The 21,133-nt window shown below is 50.8% G+C and overlaps 2 protein-coding genes across 2 annotated transcripts in view; both read left to right on the top strand.

The window, feature by feature from the left end:
• Window positions 1-374: 374 nt before the first annotated feature.
• Window positions 375-18,766, top strand: LOC149340632 (uncharacterized). Its single transcript, XM_089551154.1, has 2 exons — window positions 375-1,554; window positions 18,685-18,766. Exons 1-2 carry the CDS (start codon window positions 518-520, stop codon window positions 18,764-18,766), a joined length of 1,119 nt encoding a protein of 372 aa, XP_089407280.1. The 5' UTR covers window positions 375-517.
• A 927-nt stretch (window positions 18,767-19,693) lies between these two features.
• Window positions 19,694-21,133, top strand: part of LOC149340631 (trehalose transporter 1-like protein) — a 12,168-nt gene continuing 10,728 nt past the window's right edge. Inside the window, exon 1 of the mRNA XM_089551307.1 lies at window positions 19,694-19,808. Within this exon, the coding sequence (XP_089407433.1) occupies window positions 19,706-19,808 (103 nt within the window). The 5' untranslated portion in view covers window positions 19,694-19,705. The remainder of the gene's footprint in view (window positions 19,809-21,133) is intronic.

Below are 21,133 nucleotides of genomic sequence, written 5' to 3'. Positions count from 1 at the left end.
AGATGATGAGCTCGCGGAATGCCTTGAGACCATTGAGGAAAAGGAACGTAAAGAACAAAGAGAACAGGAGGAACTTGAACGTAAACAAAAACAAGAGAAAGAGGAACGGGAGCGTCAACACGCTTTGGAAATGAAGCGTCTCGAAATAGAGATGGAACGCGCTCGTAGTGGAGGTCAGGCACACGGTGCAGGTGAGCGGGTATTGTACAAAATGACTGACTTGATGCGGTCGTTTAAGACTGGAGAGGACATTGGTTTGTTCCTTGTTCACTTCGAGCGAACGTGCGAGCAGCAGGGGTTTTCTCGGGAAACATGGCCACGGCGCTTGCTCACTTTGTTGCCCGCTGAGGCGGCCGACGTAATCGCTCGCCTGAAGAAAGAGGAGGCAGAGGATTTTGATCATGTGAAGTCGAGTCTGCTAAAAAAGTACAGGCTGTCAGCGGAAGCGTTCCGTCGGAACTTTCGCGAAACTGAGAAAGACAAAAATGAGTCGTATCCGGATTTCGCCTACAAACTTATGTCAAACATGCAGGAATGGCTCAAAGAGGAGAAGGCCTTTGGTAATCACGAGAAGGTTCTGCAGTGTTTCGGGCTGGAACAGTTTTATAGACGGTTACCGAAGAACGTTCGGTACTGGGTCTTGGACAGGCCAGACGTCAGTACGGTGGCGAGAGCCGCCGAGCTAGCAGAGGAGTTTGTGACTCGTCGGGCTCGCGGAGCTAAGGACGGTCAAAAGAGTGAATTCGGCTCGAAGTTCGAGAGGCCGAAGTTCACGCCCATTAGAATAAAGGAGGGCAAACGTGGTGCGGACCAGAGTGAAAACGGTCCGTCCGAGCGCAAAGAGACGGCGGAAGCCGAACGCAGAAAGAGGTTCGAGGCAAGGCAGCCGCGCGCGTGTTATACTTGCCAGAAGCAGGGACACTTTTCCGCGCAGTGTCCCGAAGCGAAAACAAAGCTCGTGCTTTTGTCAGTATGCAGTGGCGACGAGAACATGAAGCTTCTCGAGCCGTACATACGAGACCTCGTTGTGAACGGGAAAGAGTGCCGAGTTCTTCGGGATTCTGCGGCGACGATGGATGTGGTTCACCCCTCGTACGTAAAACCCGATATGTTCACGGGCGAGTGCGCGTGGATCAAACAAGCCGTAGAAGCACACAGCGTGTGTTTGCCCGTAGCAAAAGTGCGTATTGAAGGACCTTTCGGCGCACTTGAGACAGAGGCCGCGGTGTCATCTATGCTCCCCCCTCAGTACCCGTACCTATTCTCAAACAGGTCCGATCAACTCTTGCGCGAAAAGGGACTTTTGTTTGGTGAGGCTAGTGTTCAGGCCTTAACTAGATCGAGAGCTCTGGAGCTAGCTGCAAAGGCGGTAGTTGCGGAGGCGACGCTGCCGAACAGTGAAAAAGGGTCGGAGATACAGCACACTGACATTGAGAGCATATCTGCACTGTGTAGAAAGGAGCCTGAAACGTTGAAGGCATCGGATGTGCCAGAGAGAATGCCGGACACCGAAAAATTAGAGGAACTACCTGCAGACCTGCTCATCGCGCCTACGTCAGAGGGACTTAATAGGTTACTAGAAGTCCGCAGTTGTGATCTGATTGCAGAGCAAAAAAAGGACCGCAGCCTAGAGAATATCCGCTGTAATGTCAAAGAAGGGATCGCCCAGAAAAATGTCCGTTTTGTAGAAAGAAGGGGGATCCTGTACCGCAAGTATCTCGACCGCAGGGGAGTTGAGTTCGATCAGCTCGTCGTGCCTCAGCGCTATCGTCAGGATTTGTTGCGCATGTCTCATGGAGGTTCGTGGTCCGGGCACCTAGGAGTTAAAAAGACTAAGGACCGTCTTTTGCAAGAATATTATTGGCCGGGGTGTTTTCGTGACGCAGAACTGTTCGTAAGGACATGTGACACCTGTCAGCGTGTGGGCAAACCTGGGGACAAAGCGCGAGCGCCGTTGAAGTTGGTGCCTATCATTACGGAGCCCTTTAGACGACTCGTTATTGACACAGTAGGACCACTGCCGGTAACGACCTCAGGCTACAAACACATTTTGACTGTGATCTGCCCAGCAACAAAGTTCCCCGAGGCCGTACCGCTTAAAGAACTCAGCTCGGTTGAGATTGTTAATGCACTACTGTCCATATTCGCGCGGGTTGGTTTTCCTGCGGAAATCCAGTCAGACCAGGGCACGGTGTTTACAAGCGCTTTGACCACGGCCTTTCTAAAAAATTACCGACGATTACGTTACTTCCTAATGCGAAATTTGAGCGCAGCAAATAAGCTGTTTCACCTTTTTGATAGATTGAGGCAAAGAAATCGAGCAACACATGTATGCGGTATCACAGAATTTTTTTTTTATTTTTCACACGTATTCGCAATTTCGGCTCGGGCGGTGCACATATACAGATCCGCCGCCATCGATCTGGCTCTCTGATTGCCACCGCACAGGGGTTGCATTGGAGGAGGAGCGAAGAAAGGAATTAAGTTCGAGCCGGCGCTTTGACAGCCGGAGACTCGCAGGAAGAGGGGGGAGGGGGGCGGCGTGTACACCCAGCGGCAAACGATGGGGGCAGAAGCGCGCTCAGCAAGCGGACAACACGATAAAGGGAGGAGGGAAGAGATAGCAGCGACTGACTGATGCCGCTGACGCCGATAGCGCTAGCGCTAAGGGGATGAAAGGGGGGCGGAGCTGGTTACGAGGCCGACGACAACGCCGACGCCGACGACGACGCGAAACCCAGGAACGGACGCCAAAGAGCTGCGCTCTAAAAGGTGTGGAATAAAGCTTTTACATAGCTCCGTGTACCATCCCCAATCGAACTCCGTTGAGAAGCTCCACTCCGTCATGAAGCGGGTATTGAGAGCGTTGTGTTTTGAAAAGAAAACAGACTGGGAGCTATGCTTGCCTGCAGCGATGTTTGCATTGAGAACCGCGCCCCATGAGGCTACGGGGTTTTCGCCAGCTGAGCTTGTGTATGGTCGCACGCTGCGGTCTCCACTACGCATGCTTCGAGAATCGTGGGAAGGCCAGGGCGACGACCCAGTCGTGGTGGAGTACGTGCTTGGGCTACTCGAACGTTTAAAAAGGGCACAGGAGTTGTCAGGTGAAGCACTGAGAAAATCCCAGCAGAGGGCCAAAGTTTATTATGATCGGACAGCAAGGGCCCGTCGTTTTGAGGTGGGCGACGACGTAATGATTTTACGGACATCGCTGAAAAACAGGCTCGAGGTGGTGGTGGTGGTGAAAACATTTATTCAGAACAGGAGGTGTTTGGATCGGCCCGTAAGGGACCGATCCTCACAAACACTAGGTGGAGGTCCCTAGTTTGGGACCCCAGTGGCGGTAGCCGCCGCCCGGGCGCGCCCGACCAAGGCTTGTTGGGCCTGGAGGGTCCGGCACGGATTGTGCAAAAACTGTCGGACATTAACTACGTAGTGAACCTACCAGGAAAACGTAAAGTACAGCAGGTTTACCACTGTAATCTGCTCAAACCATATAGACAACGGGAAGCAGTGGTGTGTATGATGGTAAACGCTCCCGAAGAGCTTCCGGTCGAGCTTCCGGGATTGTGTTCAGTGACGAACAGGGAAGGCACTGAACAAGTAATTAGTGACTTGGTATTGAAAGCACCGCTGTCGCCTGAGCGGAAAACCGAGCTGTACGAGCTCTTGCAAGAGTTTCGAGGTCAGTTCTCTGATAGGCCAGGTAGGACTTCCGTGCTTACTCATGACATAGAACTTAACTCGGCAGAGCCGGTACGGTCCAAGGCGTACCGGGTGCCGCCGCGCCAGCGCGATATTATGGAAGCTGAGGTAAAGAAAATGCTTGAGCTGGATGTTATTGAGGCTTGTGAGAGTGATTATACCTCCCCTTTGATTTTAGTGGAGGTACCGGGCAAGGACCCTCGTCCTTGCGTCGATTACCGCAAGCTTAATTCCATCACTAAGGATCAAATTTATCCGATTCCGAACATCGAGGAGCGCATCGAGAAAGTTAGTAACGCTCAGTTTATCTCCACACTGGACCTAGTCAGGGGTTACTGGCAGGTTCCCCTTACAGAGCAGGCTAGTAGATATGCGGCGTTCATTTCACCAATGGGAACATTCCGTCCTAAAGTTTTGAGTTTTGGTTTAAAGAATGCGCCGTACTGCTTTTCTAGCCTCATGGACAAAGTGTTGCGGGGACAGGAAGAGTTCGCTTTGCCGTATTTAGACGATGTAGCAATATTTTCCGCATCGTGGCCTGAGCATAAGGCACACTTGCGGGCAGTTTTAACCCGCCTGCGCGACGCGAGCTTGGCGGTCAAGGCTCCTAAGTGCCAGTTGGCACAGGCCGAGGTTGTTTACCTCGGTCACGTGATTGGCCAGGGCCGTCGCCGCCCTTCGGAACTAAAGGTAGCCGCGATACGAGACTTCCCGCAGCCGCGCACAAAGACTGATATCCGGTCTTTCTTGGGTGTCGCCGGCTACTATCAGAGGTACATCCCCAGGTATTCTGATATCGCGAGTCCCTTGACGGATGCTCTCAGGAAAACAGAGCCACAAACAGTCGCCTGGGACGAAAAAATGGAAACAGCCTTTAGCACCCTAAAGAGCGCTCTAACGAGTCAGCCTGTGCTACGATCGCCCGACTACTCTAAAGGTTTCGTGGTTCAGTGCGATGCTAGTGAACGGGGCATGGGCGTTGTGTTGTGCCAGAAGGAAAATGGAGAAGAGGAGCACCCTGTCCTGTATGCTAGTCGTAAGCTGACCAGCCGTGAGCAGGCGTACAGCGCCACCGAGAAAGAATGCGCGTGTCTCGTATGGGCCGTTCAGAAATTGTCGTGCTACCTTGCCGGCTCGAGGTTTATCATAGAGACGGATCATTGCCCTCTCCAATGGCTGCAGATAACCTCTTCCAAAAATGGCCGCCTCCTGCGCTGGAGCCTCGTATTGCAACAATATTCTTTTGAGGTGCGTTACAAAAAGGGGAGTCTCAACGGTAACGCCGATGGCTTGAGTCGAAGTCCCTAGCGCAGGAATCAGCCTCAAAGTTGCTGCTTACTGGTGTTTTTTTTCCTGATATAGGCTTTTGAACATATCGTTTTTGCTTTTTTGTTTCAAAGTGAGACGGGTTTTGCAGTGTAATGTTCGGATTTGTGGACACTGAGTGCTGCTGGACTACTCCCAGGGATTAAAGGATTAAATGACTGAATAAGAGGGAAAGAGGCTGGCATTGCTTAGTGTGGATTGTGTCGTGCTTGCTGACTGACCGGTTGGGTTTTCGGCGTAGTTCTAACGCTAGCAGGGAACCGGTCATTTTGAAGTCACGTTGCAGTGCCCTTTGTGAACCTGAACGTGCGAAGGAAGCCTTCGAGGTGCGCTGGGCTCAAGAAGCAACGAGAGATGACCGACTCCAGTTAAAAGCAGCCTCGAGCGACATCCCTCCAGACAGCGGATGCAGTCCCCTGTCGATCGGGATCTCCTTCTCCCGGCGGGGCAGTCTGTTACGTTTCGCCTCCTTCGTGAGAAAAATCGGCGTGGTAGCAGCGGAATGCCGATGAGTCGCGAAAGGCATGCGGGGTAAACGCCTGAATTAGCCACGGAAGCGGCGTCAGTCATCCACCCCGCATCTAGCCAGCCAGCTCTGCAGTACAGAAAGAAGCTAGCTACCACGTTCGGCAGTACTGGACATTCCAAGGGGCACATCAAGTTGACAGCAGCAACCATCTTCCAGGAATAAGTGGTCAGCGACCCGCGCACGTGCGACCACATGAAAAGCGCGGGAATGCTCTTCGAGAACCTTCCCGAATCTGCGCGACGCAGATGGCATCCGTCTCTCTCCCAACACGTGACGGGGGCGTGTTCCCTATTGACAGTGTGTGTGTGTGGGTGCCACAGTGGACTTTCAGGACCCTCCTTTCCCGACAAGCCCGGCCCCCATCTAGGGAGCCCAGGGAAATGAAAGGATATAAAACTCGGCGCCTTGGACGGCCGAGTAGCTCCTGACCATCTGAGCTCATCGACTTGTAGCTTTGCTCGTTGTTTTGAGACTCTCTTACTGAGACGTTCTCTGTTTCTGTTTGTATATATGTAAATTCCCTTGTATAAAGTTCTTCTTCTTGTCTTTCCCTTAAACCTCGTCTCCGACCTTCCTCATCCCCTCTCCGGCACGACCATGCTACCTGATCTTTAATACTACGTGTATTCGCTGGTGGTGGTGGTGAAAACTTTTAATTACTGAAATAGAGTTTGGGAGCCACAGAGTGGCCACGCTACATGGTCAGCGTCCCTAGTCCGGGACACCGCATGACAATGCCCCGTCTCTAGCCCGTTTCACCAGAGCCCTTTGGGACTCAAGCGAGGAGCAGTTGAGAAGGGCAGTCTCCCATGCCTCTCTGGAAGGGGTAGGGGAAGGGGGGAGGTGGGGATTTTGAGTACATGCCCACACCATGTGGAAGATATCACAGGTCTCCCCACAGTGTGGGCATCGCCCATCCGTGTTAGGATCGTAATGCTTTAAGATTGCAGGACAGAGTAGAGTACCTGTCTGCAGGCGCCTTAAAGTTCGCTCCTCCGTCTTACTCAGCCCCTTTGCAGGGGCCGGGAAAAGGCGGTGGATGTCGCTATATGACTTTATGGCACTTACAGGCACTCATAACCTGACAAAAGTAGTTCCGATGGTAGCTTCCCAAGCAGGCCGGTAATCGGTCCAATATTGGAAATGCAAGGTAAATCCAGCTACTGCTGCAGAACAGGTGCTGAACCGGTGGCTGCGGCCACCGGTTCGGCAGTAGAATTCTGGCCGCGGCAGCTGCACTTCAACGGATGTGAAATGCAAGCAAGGCGTCAGTGCACGTTAAAGAACCCCAGGTGACAGGCCGTTTGACATCCGTGCAGCTTTGAGAGATTAAAACCCGCACACTATACCATATTTCTGCCGAACAAATTCACGTGGAGAATAACAAAAAGCTGCGACACATAGAGATCCGCATTGCAATAGGCGGCCCTCTTTTTTTATCACTGATTTTAAAGCACGTGCGCTTCAAGTTAAATGTCAGTTCAGTCGCTGAAGGAAGGAACGGAATTTGGCCTTGATAGTGGCGACTGCCATTTCGCATTGATTAACCAGGTACAACCTTAACCGCGCAAGCATTCGCAAGAAGCGGATCATCACTTGCCTGCGCCGCCGCGGTGGCCCAGTGGTTATGGTGCTCGGCTGCTGACGCGAAAGAGGCGGGTTCGGTCCCGGACGCGGCGGTTGAATTTCTTTGGAGGAGAAATTCTAGAGGCTCGTGTACTGTGCGATGTCGGTGCACGTTAAAGAACCCCAAGTGGTCGAAATTTCCGGAGCCCTCCACTACGGCGTCTCTCATAGCCTTAGTCGCTTTGGGACGTTAAACCCCATAAACCAAACCAAACCATCACTTGCCTGCACTGGAACCTGCCATTTCAGCGCATAAGTATTTGCAAGAAGAGACATCACTTCCCCGAGCTGGAACCTGTCATTCGGCCGCCCACGTAGCTATGTAACTATACCACGATAAGCAGCATAAGACAGCTACATGTCGTAACTAGTATTAAAAGCTGGCAGTAGAGTTAAAAGCTGGCAGCCGATATGCATTGCGCTCTATAGGAACTTATTTTGAGGTTTGTATCACGCTTTTCATAACAACCCACAAATATTTTAAAAACATTCGTCCGTGTCCGTTGCAATGAGATTCTTGTGATGTCTATGAAACTGAACATTCTTTTATGCTGGAGCACGCAGGTTTGCGGACAGGGACATTTCAACTCTGTACCGTTCCAATTTTAGTATATGTACTTTGGAAGTACGTAGTTCCGCGGTGGGTCAGTGGTAAGGCGCTCGTCTACCGAGCCGGAGTACCCGGGTTCGAACCCGACCGCGGCGGCCGCGTTTTGATGGAGGCGAAACGCAAGAGACGCCCGTGTGCTGTGCGATGTGAGTGCACGTTGAAGATCCCCAGGTGGTCTAAATTATTCCGGAGACCTCCGCTACGGCACCTCTTCCTCTCTTCCTTTTTTCACTCCTACCTTCCTCCCTTTCCTTACGGCGCGGTTGGTTGGTTGCGACTGAGAGAAGGATGAAAAGGAAAGTGCACGGGCCTGCCAACTGGCTCACGCCGAGCCACGACTGCTGCCACGTGCAGGTAGAAGAGAGTTGAAAGGTAAGAGAACAGAGTAAAAGAGAGAGCAAAGACCGCGGTTCATGTGTCCGCCGATATATGTGTGACAGATACTGCGACATTTCCTTTCCTCAAAAACCAATTTACCAATTTATTTTTTACATTTCAGCTCGCCCATGGTACCGAAACACTCCCTTATTACATAGTACCGCATCACGATGCTGAAGCAGTTTTCTTTACGAAGCATAGAAACGCTGATTATAACAGTATTGTTTGACTTCTGTACATGAATTTGCATTTTCTACTGAACATTGACAATTAACAATCCTTAGAATGTTTTCTCTATTTTATCTAAGGTTGTTCGAGCAATAGGACTAAGGGCCCAACTCCATGGGCTCGCCGCGGTGGCTCAGCGCTTATGGTGCTCGGCTGCTGACCCGAAAGACGCGGGTTCGATCCCGGCCGCGGCGGTTGAATTTCTTCGGAGGAGAAATTCTAGAGGCCCGTGTGCTGTGCGATGTCAGTGCACGTTAAAGAACCCCAGGTGGTCGAAATTTCCGGAGGCCTCCACTGCGGCGTCTCTAATAGCCTTATAGTCGCTTTGGGACGTTAAACCCCATAAAAACATAAAACCAAATCTTTTCGGCAGCGTCCTGCATGCTTGGGCGCCCACGCGCCGGTCAGAAAAAGTCTGCGCATGCGCGACGCGTCAGACGCCGCCGAGCACATCCACGTCGCTCAGATCCGACAGTGCCAGGTATTCGGTGCGCGCGCTACTCGCGGTAAATTGGTAAATTGGTTTTTGAGGAAAGGAAATGCGCGGTATCTGTCTCACATATCTCGTCGGACACCTTAACCGCGCCTTAAGGGAAGGTAAAAGTGAAAGAATAAAGAGAGAAAGAGGTGCCGTAGTGGAGGTCTCCGGAATAACTTCGACCACCAGAGGTTCTTAACGTGCACTGACATCGCACAGCACACGGACGCCTCTTGCGTTTCGCCTCCATCGCAACTCGCGGCGGCGCGCATTTCAAGCGCGCCAGCATCGACCAATCAGTGGGCGTTATGCATCCGTGTCTTCCGGAGTGGTTCTTCCAAGCACTACCTGCAGCGCGCGACCGGGCGCATGCGCTTGGAGTGCTGTAGCGCTTTTTTTTTTTGCCCGAACGCGCAGGCGCGCACGGCGCACGGCACATAGGACGCAGAAGTTTGGTTTATTGGTTTGTTGGGGTTTAACGTCCCAAAGCAACTCAGGCTATATGAGGGACGCTGTAGTGGAGCGCTCCAGAAATTTCGACCACCTGGGGTTCTTTTAACGTGCACTGACATCGCACAGTACACGGGCCTCTAGAATTTCGCCTTCATCGAAATTCGGCCGCCGCGGCCGGGATCGAATCCGCGTCTTTCGGGTCAACAACCGAGCGCCGTAGCCACCGAGTTACCGCGGCGGGGCATAGGACGCAGAAGTGTCAATGGAGTCGGGACATGGACACCAGCCTGGTGACTCGGGCTTACTCAATGGACGGCGTGAAAACGAGTCTCCTGTGGCGTTCAGAATATTTGCTGGCGTAGTAGACTGGCTAGCTCCTGGCGACACTTCTACAGGTGGCTTAGCTCGGAGCGGGACCATGGCCGCTCCTCGAGCCGAGGCCCTAGCACCGTGCGAGATTGCAGCCAGAGCCGATCCAGGGATGACTCTTTCCCGCCGCTCAACTGGTCAACGGCCAAGCCGAAGCAGCAGCAGCAGCAGCCGCCGCAGAAACAACAGAAGAAGGGCGGCGTCAAGGTGAGCTGGGGAGCGGGCTCTCCAAACCCACTGATTCCGCACTCGGATCAAGATAATATTACGCGTAACTCGAAAGAAATTAAAGCACTAAGAGAGGAGAATGCACATCTCCGAAAAAAAATCGATGACCTCATTAAAGAGATGCAGGCTCAGAGAACAGGGCACGTACCGCGGCCCCCGACCCCGGCTGCCGAAGTGCAACGATCTCCAACCCCCTTAGCAGTGAACCCCAAAGAATTAAGAGCTTTCATGCAGCGCATGGATGATTTCATGATTCGCACCGAAGGACAGTTCCGCCAAACTCATGCAAGATTAGATGCCATGCAGGTCCAACTCAACCTGTCAGAACAGAACGTCACATTACTACAGCAAAAAGTTGCGTTGCAGGACCAAAGTTTCCGCAACCACGTCAAAAGTCAAAATACGCAACGAATGACAAACGAGGCGCGGGACAGGCTCATACACGAGCGCCGTTTCGGAACTGAAGGCTCCAATCAGAACAATGCCCAAAACCATGGCTTTGGGCATCTTTGAGGCTTTGGTAGGCCTGATTTATGTTGTCTGGCAATTGACGTGAATAAAAGTTCTATCTATCTATCTATCTATCTATCTAAACAAACTCCACTAGAAATCTGGCAATGGAACTGCAGGGGGTACCGCCAAAAGCAGGGACTCCTAATGCAGTTTTTACATACGCAAGGCTCCACACCCGATATAATAGCTTTACAGGAAACTAACACGACACCGTCACTCAGGGGATATACGTGCTACGATAGCGGACGCACGGCAACCTTGGTCAGCAAAACGTTGGTAGCCATAGCCCATGACCCAATTCCCAACACCAAAATTGAACACTTAGTGACGGAAATTATTCCCAAAAAGAAGCGTAAGGAAAAGAGTGTCTTTATCGTAAACCTCTATAGCCCGCCTCGCCAGCGGGACGCGAATTTTGATACACTCTTTCTAGGGGCCAGCAAACTTGCGAAAAGCAACTCGTTGCTCATTGTAGGCGACTTCAACGCTCGCGGACAGCAATGGGGATACCCCACTAATAATCACAAAGGTATACAGGTCGAGGACGCGGCGGAAGCGATCCAATGTACCCTATTAACAGACGAACTTCAACCCACGCGCCTTGGCACTTCGATCTGCCCGGATACGTGTCCGGACTTAACGTTTGTCAGGGGAGTGAAGCACGCAACGTGGGAGAATCTGCTGGAGAATCTAGGCAGTGACCACTATATCCTGAAGACCACGATAGCAGCCACCAACATCAAGCGCAAGCTCGGCACAGCCAAGATCACCAACTGGCCGGCTTTCCGCAAGGCTTGCGCGGACCTGGAAGGGGGGATTACTTCTATAGATGATTGGTGCCAACAACTTAAAGACATCCAGAAGCGGTACACTCAGGAAGTGGATCGCACCGAGCAAACACCAGAGGTGGACCCTCGGCTCATCAGGCTATGGGAGGCACGTCGAGGACTCACCAAGCGCTGGAAGAAGCAGCGCTTTAACAGGAAGCTCAAGCTCAAGATCGCAGAAGTCACCAAGATAGCGGAGGAGTACGCGACCCAACTGGCCAGGCAGAGCTGGCAGCAGTTCAGTAGCTCGCTGGACGGCACCCTCAGCACGGCGAAAACGTGGCGTATACTCAAGACCCTCCTCGACCCTACCCAAACCAGGGCCGAAAGCGGGAAAGCTATCCGCAGACTCGTCCACACCTTCGAGGGTACGGAAGAGGAACTGCTAGATAAGGCCAAAGAGAAATGCTACGGCACGACCTTGCCTGCGGCATACGCGAAACCATACCTGGGGAAACCGAACACCCACTTAGACAGGCCGATCACCAGGGAAGAAGTGTTCGCTGCCATAAAGGCATGCACGCGCAACACTGCGGCGGGAGCAGACAAGATCCAGAACGCACTCATACGCAACCTCTGCGACGAGGCGGTCGACCAACTGACCACCTTCCTCAACGGGCACTGGGCCGCAGGAACGGTTCCTGAAGAGTGGAAGCATGCAGAGGTCGTAATGATCCCCAAACCGGATAAGAAACTCCAGATCGAAAATCTCCGACCTATCTCACTCACCTCCTGCCTAGGCAAGCTCTACGAGCGAGTCGTTACTCGGAGGCTCCAAAGCTACATGGAAGACGAAGACCTGTACCCCCACAGTATGTTCGGCTTCCGAGCCCACCTCTCCACCCAGGACGTCCTCTTACAACTCAAAGAGGAAGTCCTCACCAACGTCCCGAGCGTAGGCGAGAACGTGGTTATGGCCCTCGACATCAAAGGAGCCTTTGACAACGTTAGCCACACGGCTGTAATGGAAGGACTTGACAACCTCCACTGCGGCGAGAAGATTCACAGCTACGTGAAGGCCTTTCTCTCCAACCGCACTGCAACGGTTGGGCTCGGAGACCTTCGCAGCGCTAAATTTTCGACCCCCAACAAAGGCACACCTCAAGGGTCCGTCATCTCGCCACTACTTTTCAACGTGGCCATGATCGGCCTCGCGAGACAACTCGAGAAGATCGAAGGCATACAGCACGCAATATACGCTGACGACGTCACGGTCTGGGTTACCACTGGGTCGCTCGGCCAGAAAGAAGAACGACTGCAAGCAGCGGCTACCTGCGTGGAAGAATATGTCAGTGCACGAGGCCTCGCCTGTTCCACCGAAAAATCAGAACTCCTGCGAGTCCACAAAGGGAAACACAAGGAAGGGTCCCTCAATGTCTCCCTCGAAGGACAGCTAATTCCAGAACGAGACAAGATACGAGTCTTGGGAATGTGGCTGCAGAGCAACCAGCGATGCGGCCATACGCTCGGCCTTCTCAAGCAATCGACCACTCAGGTCGCCAGAATGATCACGCGCGTGTCGCAGAAGCGCAGCGGCATGCGAGAGGGGGATACCCTGCGCCTGGTTCAGAGCCTGGTGGTCAGTCGCGTGGGTTACGCCCTCCCGTACTTCAACCTCAACAAAGGAGAAGTGGATAGTGCAGATACCATACTCCGCAAAGCTTACAAGACAGCCCTGCATCTACCAATGAACACCTCCAACGAAAAGCTACTGGCTCTTGGAATTCACAACACCTTCGAAGAGATCAAAGAAGCCCAACTGGTCACGCAGTTAGCTAGGCTCCAGCAGACTCCTACGGGGCGCTCGCTCCTTAGGCGACTGGGGCTAGGCCGAACTGCGGAATTCGAAAATCGTACTGCGAGCATACCGGACGCAATTCGCCAGACGCTAAAGGTTCGCTCCCTTCCCCGGAACATGGACCCCAACTTGCATGCGGCCCGTAGGGCAGCCCGGGCGAGGTATGTACAACAAAATCTAGCACAAAATCCACAACGGTATACACGGACGCGGCGCCGTATACAGGAAGCTCACATAACAGCACAGTGGCGGTAGTTATTGATTCGAACTTAAAGGAATTAGCTAGCGCCTCAGTGAGGGATTGCACGGTAACCGAAGGGGAGGAGCTGGCCGTAGCTCTAGCGGCGGTAGCCGGTTATCGAAGCAACATGTCCCTTACCATCCTTACAGATTCGAGAGAAGCGTGCCGTAACTACATGAACGGCCGCATAGGTCGCGCCGCGCTCCGGCTCCTCCAGAGCGCGACCCCACCAAAAGTCACACATAGCATTTACTGGGTGCCAGGACACACCGACATAGCCGGGAACGAACGCGCCGACGAGGTAGCTCGAGGGTATACGAGCCGAGCTTCCTCCCAATCGGACGATCTACCCGACCGAGTCAGCCCTACGTACTCAGACATTCTCAACTACTATAAGGGGGTACGGATCCGCTATCCGCCGCCTCATTCTGATCTAAATCAACTAGAGGCAGTGTATTGGCGAAGATTGCAGACAGGAACATTCCCAAACCTGCATATCCTTAGCAAGATTTACCCGACGCAATATCGGGACCCGTGGTGTGGTAGCAAACCATCGTTGTACCACATCACGTGGGAATGCAGTAAAAACGACAGCTTTCGCAAAGACCCGAGTGCAGAACAGTGGGAGAGCCGGCTCTCCAGCGGCGATCTGGGTTGCCAACAAGGTCTGATCCAGCACGCCCAACGAGCAGCGAAGCTCAGCGGAGCCCTGGAATAGGGGCACCGACCCTGTGAGAAGAAGGAAGATGGACCTCTTCTTTCTCGTCTGCTACTAGCACCTTTCTAGAGCAATAAAAGTCTTTCCTACCTACCTACCTTCTACAGCGCATCAAAGTTTCGTCGGTCCACGCTGTCAGTGGCTGTTTTGGCCGGGAAACCCGCGACATCGCGGTGCACCCGTTCTCTTCTGAACTACAACCTCAACTGGCCAAAAAAAAAAATGGCGATACAGTAGGTAATATGTGACATATAACGTCTCAAAGCGACACATGGAAGCTATATATGTGGGAAGCCGTCGTCGAGGGCTCTGGATTAATATAACACCTGCGGTTCTTTAATGCGCGCTGACATTGAACAACACAGAGGCGTTTTTGCATTTCCTCTCCGTCGAAATGCGGCAACAGTGGCCACGGTTGGATTCTATCCTGCGAGATTGGGATCAGTAACTGAATGCCAAAACCACTGAGACGCCACGGCGGGTTGACGATACAATTAAATTTCAATACAAAGCTTAGTAGCATACATTCTATGCAGTGGTTACAGAGCCAACAGCAGCCCACTAAAGCAGGAAAAATACTGCGCTCAAAAGCTACTTATCACTACTAAATTGAAGCATACGACAGTGATTTAAGCCAGCCAACGTTGCGCCAGACGCCAAGTAGTCCGCTTAATGGTTGGCAAGGACACCACTTCGGTACAGGTGGTCTTTGTAACGCTTCTGAGCTGCAGTTATCGTGAGTTGCAGCGCGAATGTGAACAAAATTATCATTTTTACGCAGTTCCCGCGGTCAGGTTGCTACTATCGCTTAAAGCGGCCCTTGAGAGATATGCGCACTTCACACACCTTCTCTAAAAACCGGCCGGCGTTATTGCAAAACTGGAGCTAACGTCATGTTCCTAAAGGGTCTATGGGCCGACCTCGTCTGCACATGATACGATTACTTCAGCACAAGAGCGGGGCGTTCCGCGCACAGCTCTTTGTGTTTGCACGGCGCAAAAGTGTCGTTTTCTTTTCGGGAAACAGGCCATAACTCGAGAGCTTCATTCAGGCCTCTCGCAGATGAGTCAGTGATGTCAACAACCCATTAGTCACGGCAGGGGTCGATGATCCTACAGTTGTATAAGTTCGAGACCGCAGTGATAGATTAGGAGACCCTCCAGCAAATAGCGCCGACTGTTCATCATGACGTCGCGATTCATCGCCTAGCGTTACACTGAAGTGGCTGATAGATGCCGCCGTGAAATGGGATTAGTCGCAACGTCGCGACCTTCGGTAGACGCCACTGACTGGAAGGCCTCCTTTGAGGACTATTCGCAGCTGTGTTCTTGAGTTGTATACAACTGTATATTACATTTCATTGTCAATGACTGAGTGTGAAAGAGAAAGTAATTTTAATGAGAGGAAAGGAGGACAGGTCGGATGAGTGGGTGTGAATTGCTGAAGCGAGCAAGCTGCGTCAATTTTTGGGCGTTTTCTAAGTAGAAACGTCGTCTTTGCCACCTCTGTCAGTTGTTCATGGGTAACTAACAAAGTTTCAGAAAAGAACGCGTGGGCGAGCACAGAAGAGCCTTCATGACGTTAAACTAAAATCAGTTAGCGGTACGAACGCAGGTACTAGAGGGGTTAACAATGGAGTGCATATTGCAACCGCGCAAAACGACGCAGGACGAAGAGAGGAAAGCACAGGACAAGACGCGGAACTTCAACTAAGGTTTACTGCAGGAAAACCACATTTATACACGAATCGTGATCACATCTGATAAACAGCCGACACCGTCAAATAACACCGGCACGTGGGCGCGCGTGGCACAAGTTAGCATCCACGTGCCCGCGTGCCTGTGTTATTTGATGGTGCGATTACGATTCCTGTATAAATGTGGTTTTCCTGCAGTAAACCTTAGTTGAAGTTCCGCGTCTTGTCCTGTGCTTTCCTCTCTTCGTCCTGCGTCGTTTTGCGCGGTTGCAATATGCACTCCATTGTCAACCACCAACTAGCCCGCCTTCACTTGTTACTAGAGGGGTAGCCTGTAAACTAAATTAAACGACTAAGAACAGTTGCAAAGCTGTGGTGGAGAGTGATGCCGCGAATGACTTGGCCCTTTTTTCTGACTACATGTTCATTTTTTTCCCACATGTTGTTTTTCCAAAAGCCAGTAAATTGAGCCCAATGTCTCGATTAAGCATTTAACCAGGATACAACCACTACAGGGCAGGACTAAAAGAGCATATGGTACGCCTTTCGTCTAACCCACTACATAACATTACGTCGGAGTGCAAAAAGTAAAAATGAAATATTTAGAGTCTCCACCAAAGTCTGTAGTGAATAAGTGGTAAGGATTTAAACGCAGCTAAACCGAGTAGACATGCGAAAGCGTGTGCTTAGTCTGATTGGCTCATGGTTTTGTTTTGCTGGGTCCCCAGCACTCCTGGCGTTAAGCTCTCATCGAGCTTAAGCTGATCTGATCTGTTCGCGCCGCAGATGGAAGTTGATGCAGACGACGATGTGCAATGCACAGCGCGAGAGAGTGCCGCAATTTAACACGAGGGGCGCTCACGTTTATCACGTGCTCAACAGCAGCACTGCCAGGAGAGCACATCATCGTACATGACAACATTACGCAGCCAGGGAGTTATCCCTAGCGATGATACATCGCCTCATATCGACGCATTCTTTTGCTTCGAATGCACCAAGTGAACCACGTCGCTGAACTTGAATAAGCAAGAAGCACACAATGAAGTGTTCTGCGCACAGTTTAGAGCAAGAAGCACACATCTGTGTTCATACAAGACTGTGGGCTTTAGCTTCTTTTTATTTCGCACAAAGTGTCTGCGACTTCACTCTCGTGATGCATTCACAAAGAAGCATCGTGACACTTTAAAATCCCGTCAAGAATTTGCATCAGTCACTAAGCTGCAAGCATGGGTTGGGTTTTGTTGTTTTATGGCGCATAAGCGACTACGGCGTTCATACTCCTTACGCAGGGTAAAAGCGCAAGCATGATTCGCTGCGTCTCTGTCCTCAGCCCTTAGTAATTTATGGTAGAAATATCCGCAACAGTGAAACATAGACCGACCAAAACATATGCTACTTTACTTTGATGAAAGAAAAAGCAAAAATAAATTCCAGCACGAGTCTCTGTCATGCTTTGTGGAACAGTGTTAGTCAAAACGCAAAATTCAGAGAAACAGATGCATACACATGCATACAGATGCATACACATGCATACAGATGCATACAGATGAACCACAGAGAAATGTGCTCAACACGTATTTCAAAAATCAAGAAACAGAGAGCATTTTCGGCCGCAGGGGCTCAATGCAATGGTGCGACGAACATAAACGTGCTACTTGGAACATTCCGTATGCCTGCAGGGCGCGAAGAATCAATAAATAAGAAAGCTCCAGAGAATAAATATCAGCGAAGTATGCAACGCCTTTATATTTTCAGTGTGGAAAAAAGCTGCAGTTGCTGGAGAAGCCTTCAGAGGAATTCAGGTTACAAAATATTCATGACTTCAGCTGCCTTGTATGTAAACAGGCATAGTTCTTAAAAGAAAACTCACTAAATAAAAAAAAATTTACAGTGGCTTAGCTGAGTTAGGCCAGGATATGCGTAGTGAAAGCAGTTTCCACAACTGACATTTCGGTAGCGACACGCCGTCGTTGTCGCTCAGCAGCTTGGTGGCGTCTCGGCCGCGCGCTTAGCCTTTCTCGCCTGTTTTTCGCTCTGTCGGCCGGCCTTGTATCATGCGACGACCTCTAGATCGGAAGACTCAATTTTACGCAGCCTGTATGGCTGCCGTGACGAGCACGGTCGCTCTCCTTCTTCCATGGTGCGCGTCTGAGGAGCGAGCGCAACGCTTCCCAGCTGCGCGGCGTGACTATGCGCGTGCGCAGTGCGGCGCAGCGGCTGCGGCACCACGGTTGCCATGGTACTGATTGCCTTGGTAACGGCGCATGTTCAGTAGTGACCTTTGGCAGGCACCGCGATATGCGCTTCTGCTAGCCTAGTGTAGCTTTCGCTACAAAACTAGGATCAAGTGTCTAAATGTCCATGGCTTCGAACACCAACCCCAGCTTATCCTCCAGTTCAGCCTACGCTATATCACTCCAGGTGGAAGTACAGGTATTAGGGAGGAGTGGGGTGAATATTACCCTGGGCATTGTAATATGCTCAAGTAAAGCCAGCAGACCAACCTGGCACTCCATAAGTGGCCTCTTCCTCTTCAACCGTTTTTTTTTTTTTCAGAAACGCAGAAGAATGCATGGGGTTGTCGTTCTGTTGCAGCATATGCTCAAAGTCAAAATTCTTGCGTGCCCAAGAAAGCATAACTTGTTCACGAATTACCTGATAGACCTATTCGGCCACGGCGCCTTGAATTCGACGAAGGAGAGCAACTCCACGAGTGGAAACCAGCGCCGTGCCATTTCTTTGATAGCCTAACGTTGACAAAGTTCATAACGAGGTCTATACCAAGTGCGTTTGAGGCAACGTACATATCGAATACCATCACTAGCATACGACAAGAACATTGATTAGTCTCACTTAATCGCATTTTTCTATTTGTCACCTGTCCACAACCGTGTTTGTTTTTTGTTTTTGTTTTTTCTTGCCTACCTCATCTGGGCAGCCCACCTTTTCGCTTATGTGCAGGTTTTTAGCTGGTCTTCTGGAGTTTACTCAGCGCATTGCAAATGACGTCTCACAGTCCATGGAGTCCATGGAGCCATTGTAGAGCCTGATACTTGGGTAAAATTTTGGAAATGTCAAGTCATCGAGAATATTTCTGGCTAGCGCGAACAGTGTCCTCGTCGACAGATTGGTTGGCCGACCAGGGGTGTTCCAGTAGGGATAAAAAAATCAAACGTCCTCTGAGTCTTTATCTCTACAAAACATTCTAAGCCAGTCTCTTCGCTACTCTGAACTGCATAGAAAGCTGGTGGTGCTTCATCCCAGAGTTATGGCCGCGAACAGCCTCGGTGACTTTGCAATCACCTCGCACTCAATCCATTGCCTATAAATATATGCAGTAATACATGTAACCTCAGCATATTTCACTTACAAATGACAGCAAGTTAATAATAATTTTGAACAGAGAGAAAAATGACCGCAGCGGGAAGCGCCGCCCCTGATAGAACGAAAATGAAAAATGAACTGAAAGCACGCAGCTATGGCCCCAAGAATTCCTGGCGGAATAAGGGAGCATTATTGCTTCAATACCGTATTCAGAAAACAAAAACGTATTTTATTTTTGGGATGTTTTCAGTTTATAAAATAATGCTAGAAATACTGCATTTTTTTGTTCACTGCTGTGTATACGGCCTGCGCACACTTTCGAAGCAATAGCTTCGCGCCCGAAGAACATGACTCACTATGCCTGCCACTGCCATAGGCAGTCCTGTAACAATCGCAGTGAACGCACGAGTTCTCTTCGCATACCTCGCAGCCAAACCTCCACAACCTTCTCTCGCTCAACCCAGTCCTTGCTGCGGGGATCACGCAGTTTAGTCGTTCCTTCGGCGTGTCACTGAACAATGCCCCCGCTTCTGATTCTCTTCCAGCACATACATTATCTTTGACGGAATGAGATAAAAACGCCCCCCGACCGCATGTGCCGCACATTTCACGCAGTGAGCCGTCAGACGCTTTTAGGCTCGCTGAGAGCGCTCACAGAATGCAACGGCTAGACTTCACGCCGCTGCGAAGCCCAGTTTCAAACGAAGGGTCGGACATGTCAAGACCAGGCGGCGGGAAATATTTGCCCGGTTTCCTTAAAGGTACGACATGACTTGGTATGAAGCATTCGCCTTAACTTTTTAACTACCCATAGCGACGCTGCGCTGTTGACAGCAACAAGCTTTACAGTCGATTGAAGACGACATTAGTGACGCTTTGACCCGCAACCACTGGGTTGTTTTGTTCATGACGCTTCTTAACACGCCTTTCTTGAGCTAATGTGGGCACACCAGAACTCAGAGGTTTCTCTCCGCTTGCATTTTTTTCTTTTTTGCATTAAAGACATGCAGTGAGGATGCGCCAGTGCCCTGTCAAGACTGCTGCAATTTGCAGTCTTTCGGCCACTGCTGAAAATTAGCGGTAGTACTGTCATAGCGTGATTATCTTCTAGACAGGCTTACTACCAATACCACAACTGTTCTGGCGCTTTTTGGGCAAAATTAATTGATTTGGTTAGCTTTGCACACATGCTAATCGTCCCGATGTTCACCATACGCTGACGCTGTCACTGATCTGTGTGAGCCTTTGCAAAGCGGACATCTTAAGTCTTCGGCAAGCGTGTGAATGAGTTATAAACTTGACTGAGGCTCAATTTCTAATATGCTTCTAAGACTTCCCTTTAGCAGAAAACAGTTTTTGTTTATTTCGGAGCTGCCGTCGCCATCGCAATAACTCGCCAATCGCATCGGAAAATTATTTGCGCTCGCTTTGCAGTGTTTAATCTGTTCTTTTTTTTTCTGAGAATGAAATATTCTTTACAGAGTTATGCCTTCAATGAATTTAGTTGCCCCATTTAAGTAACGATTACGTCAGTGGTACTCAATTTACACTACATTTACTTGCAAGAACTCACAAGAGGGACTAAATTTCCATTTTAAAGTGTCGTATTGAGGCACAGCGGAGATTTGCATGCTTCATCCCGGGTGGTAAAGTCAAGTGCAGGCACAGCCGGCTATCAGCGTTTCTGCCCGTACAAAGAGAAAATCATTTGAATACGACATTTGGGTGCCTCTAGTAAATTAATTCGGGCATTGACTCACTCTGTCACCGGGAGGAATGTCGCATAAGGGTTAATCAACCGCTTTTTTTTTATTCTTTTTCCGCTTCTCGCGCAAATGGCAGCCTTAAATATTTACTACGATCAGCCGTCTGCCTACCCGGCTTTGGCTCAAGCCGACGCACTGAATATGGCCCGCCATAGTGGGATACTCCGAAATGTGATCAATACACGCAATCGTTCTTGCATTTCGCCTCTTCCGAAACGCGACGGCCATCTCTGACGTTATATTGAGTAGCAAAGCTGGTTTGGTTTATTGGGGTTTAACGTCCCAAAGCAACTCAGGCTATGAGGGACGCCGTAGTGAAG

Source organism: Amblyomma mixtum, chromosome 6 (assembly GCF_055824585.1).
Source record: "Amblyomma mixtum isolate Tamu chromosome 6, ASM5582458v1, whole genome shotgun sequence".
In the NCBI taxonomy this organism is placed as follows: Eukaryota; Metazoa; Arthropoda; class Arachnida; order Ixodida; family Ixodidae; genus Amblyomma; species Amblyomma mixtum.
Note: the sequence above shows the minus strand (reverse complement) of the source record. Positions and strands in the feature narration are given on the sequence as shown.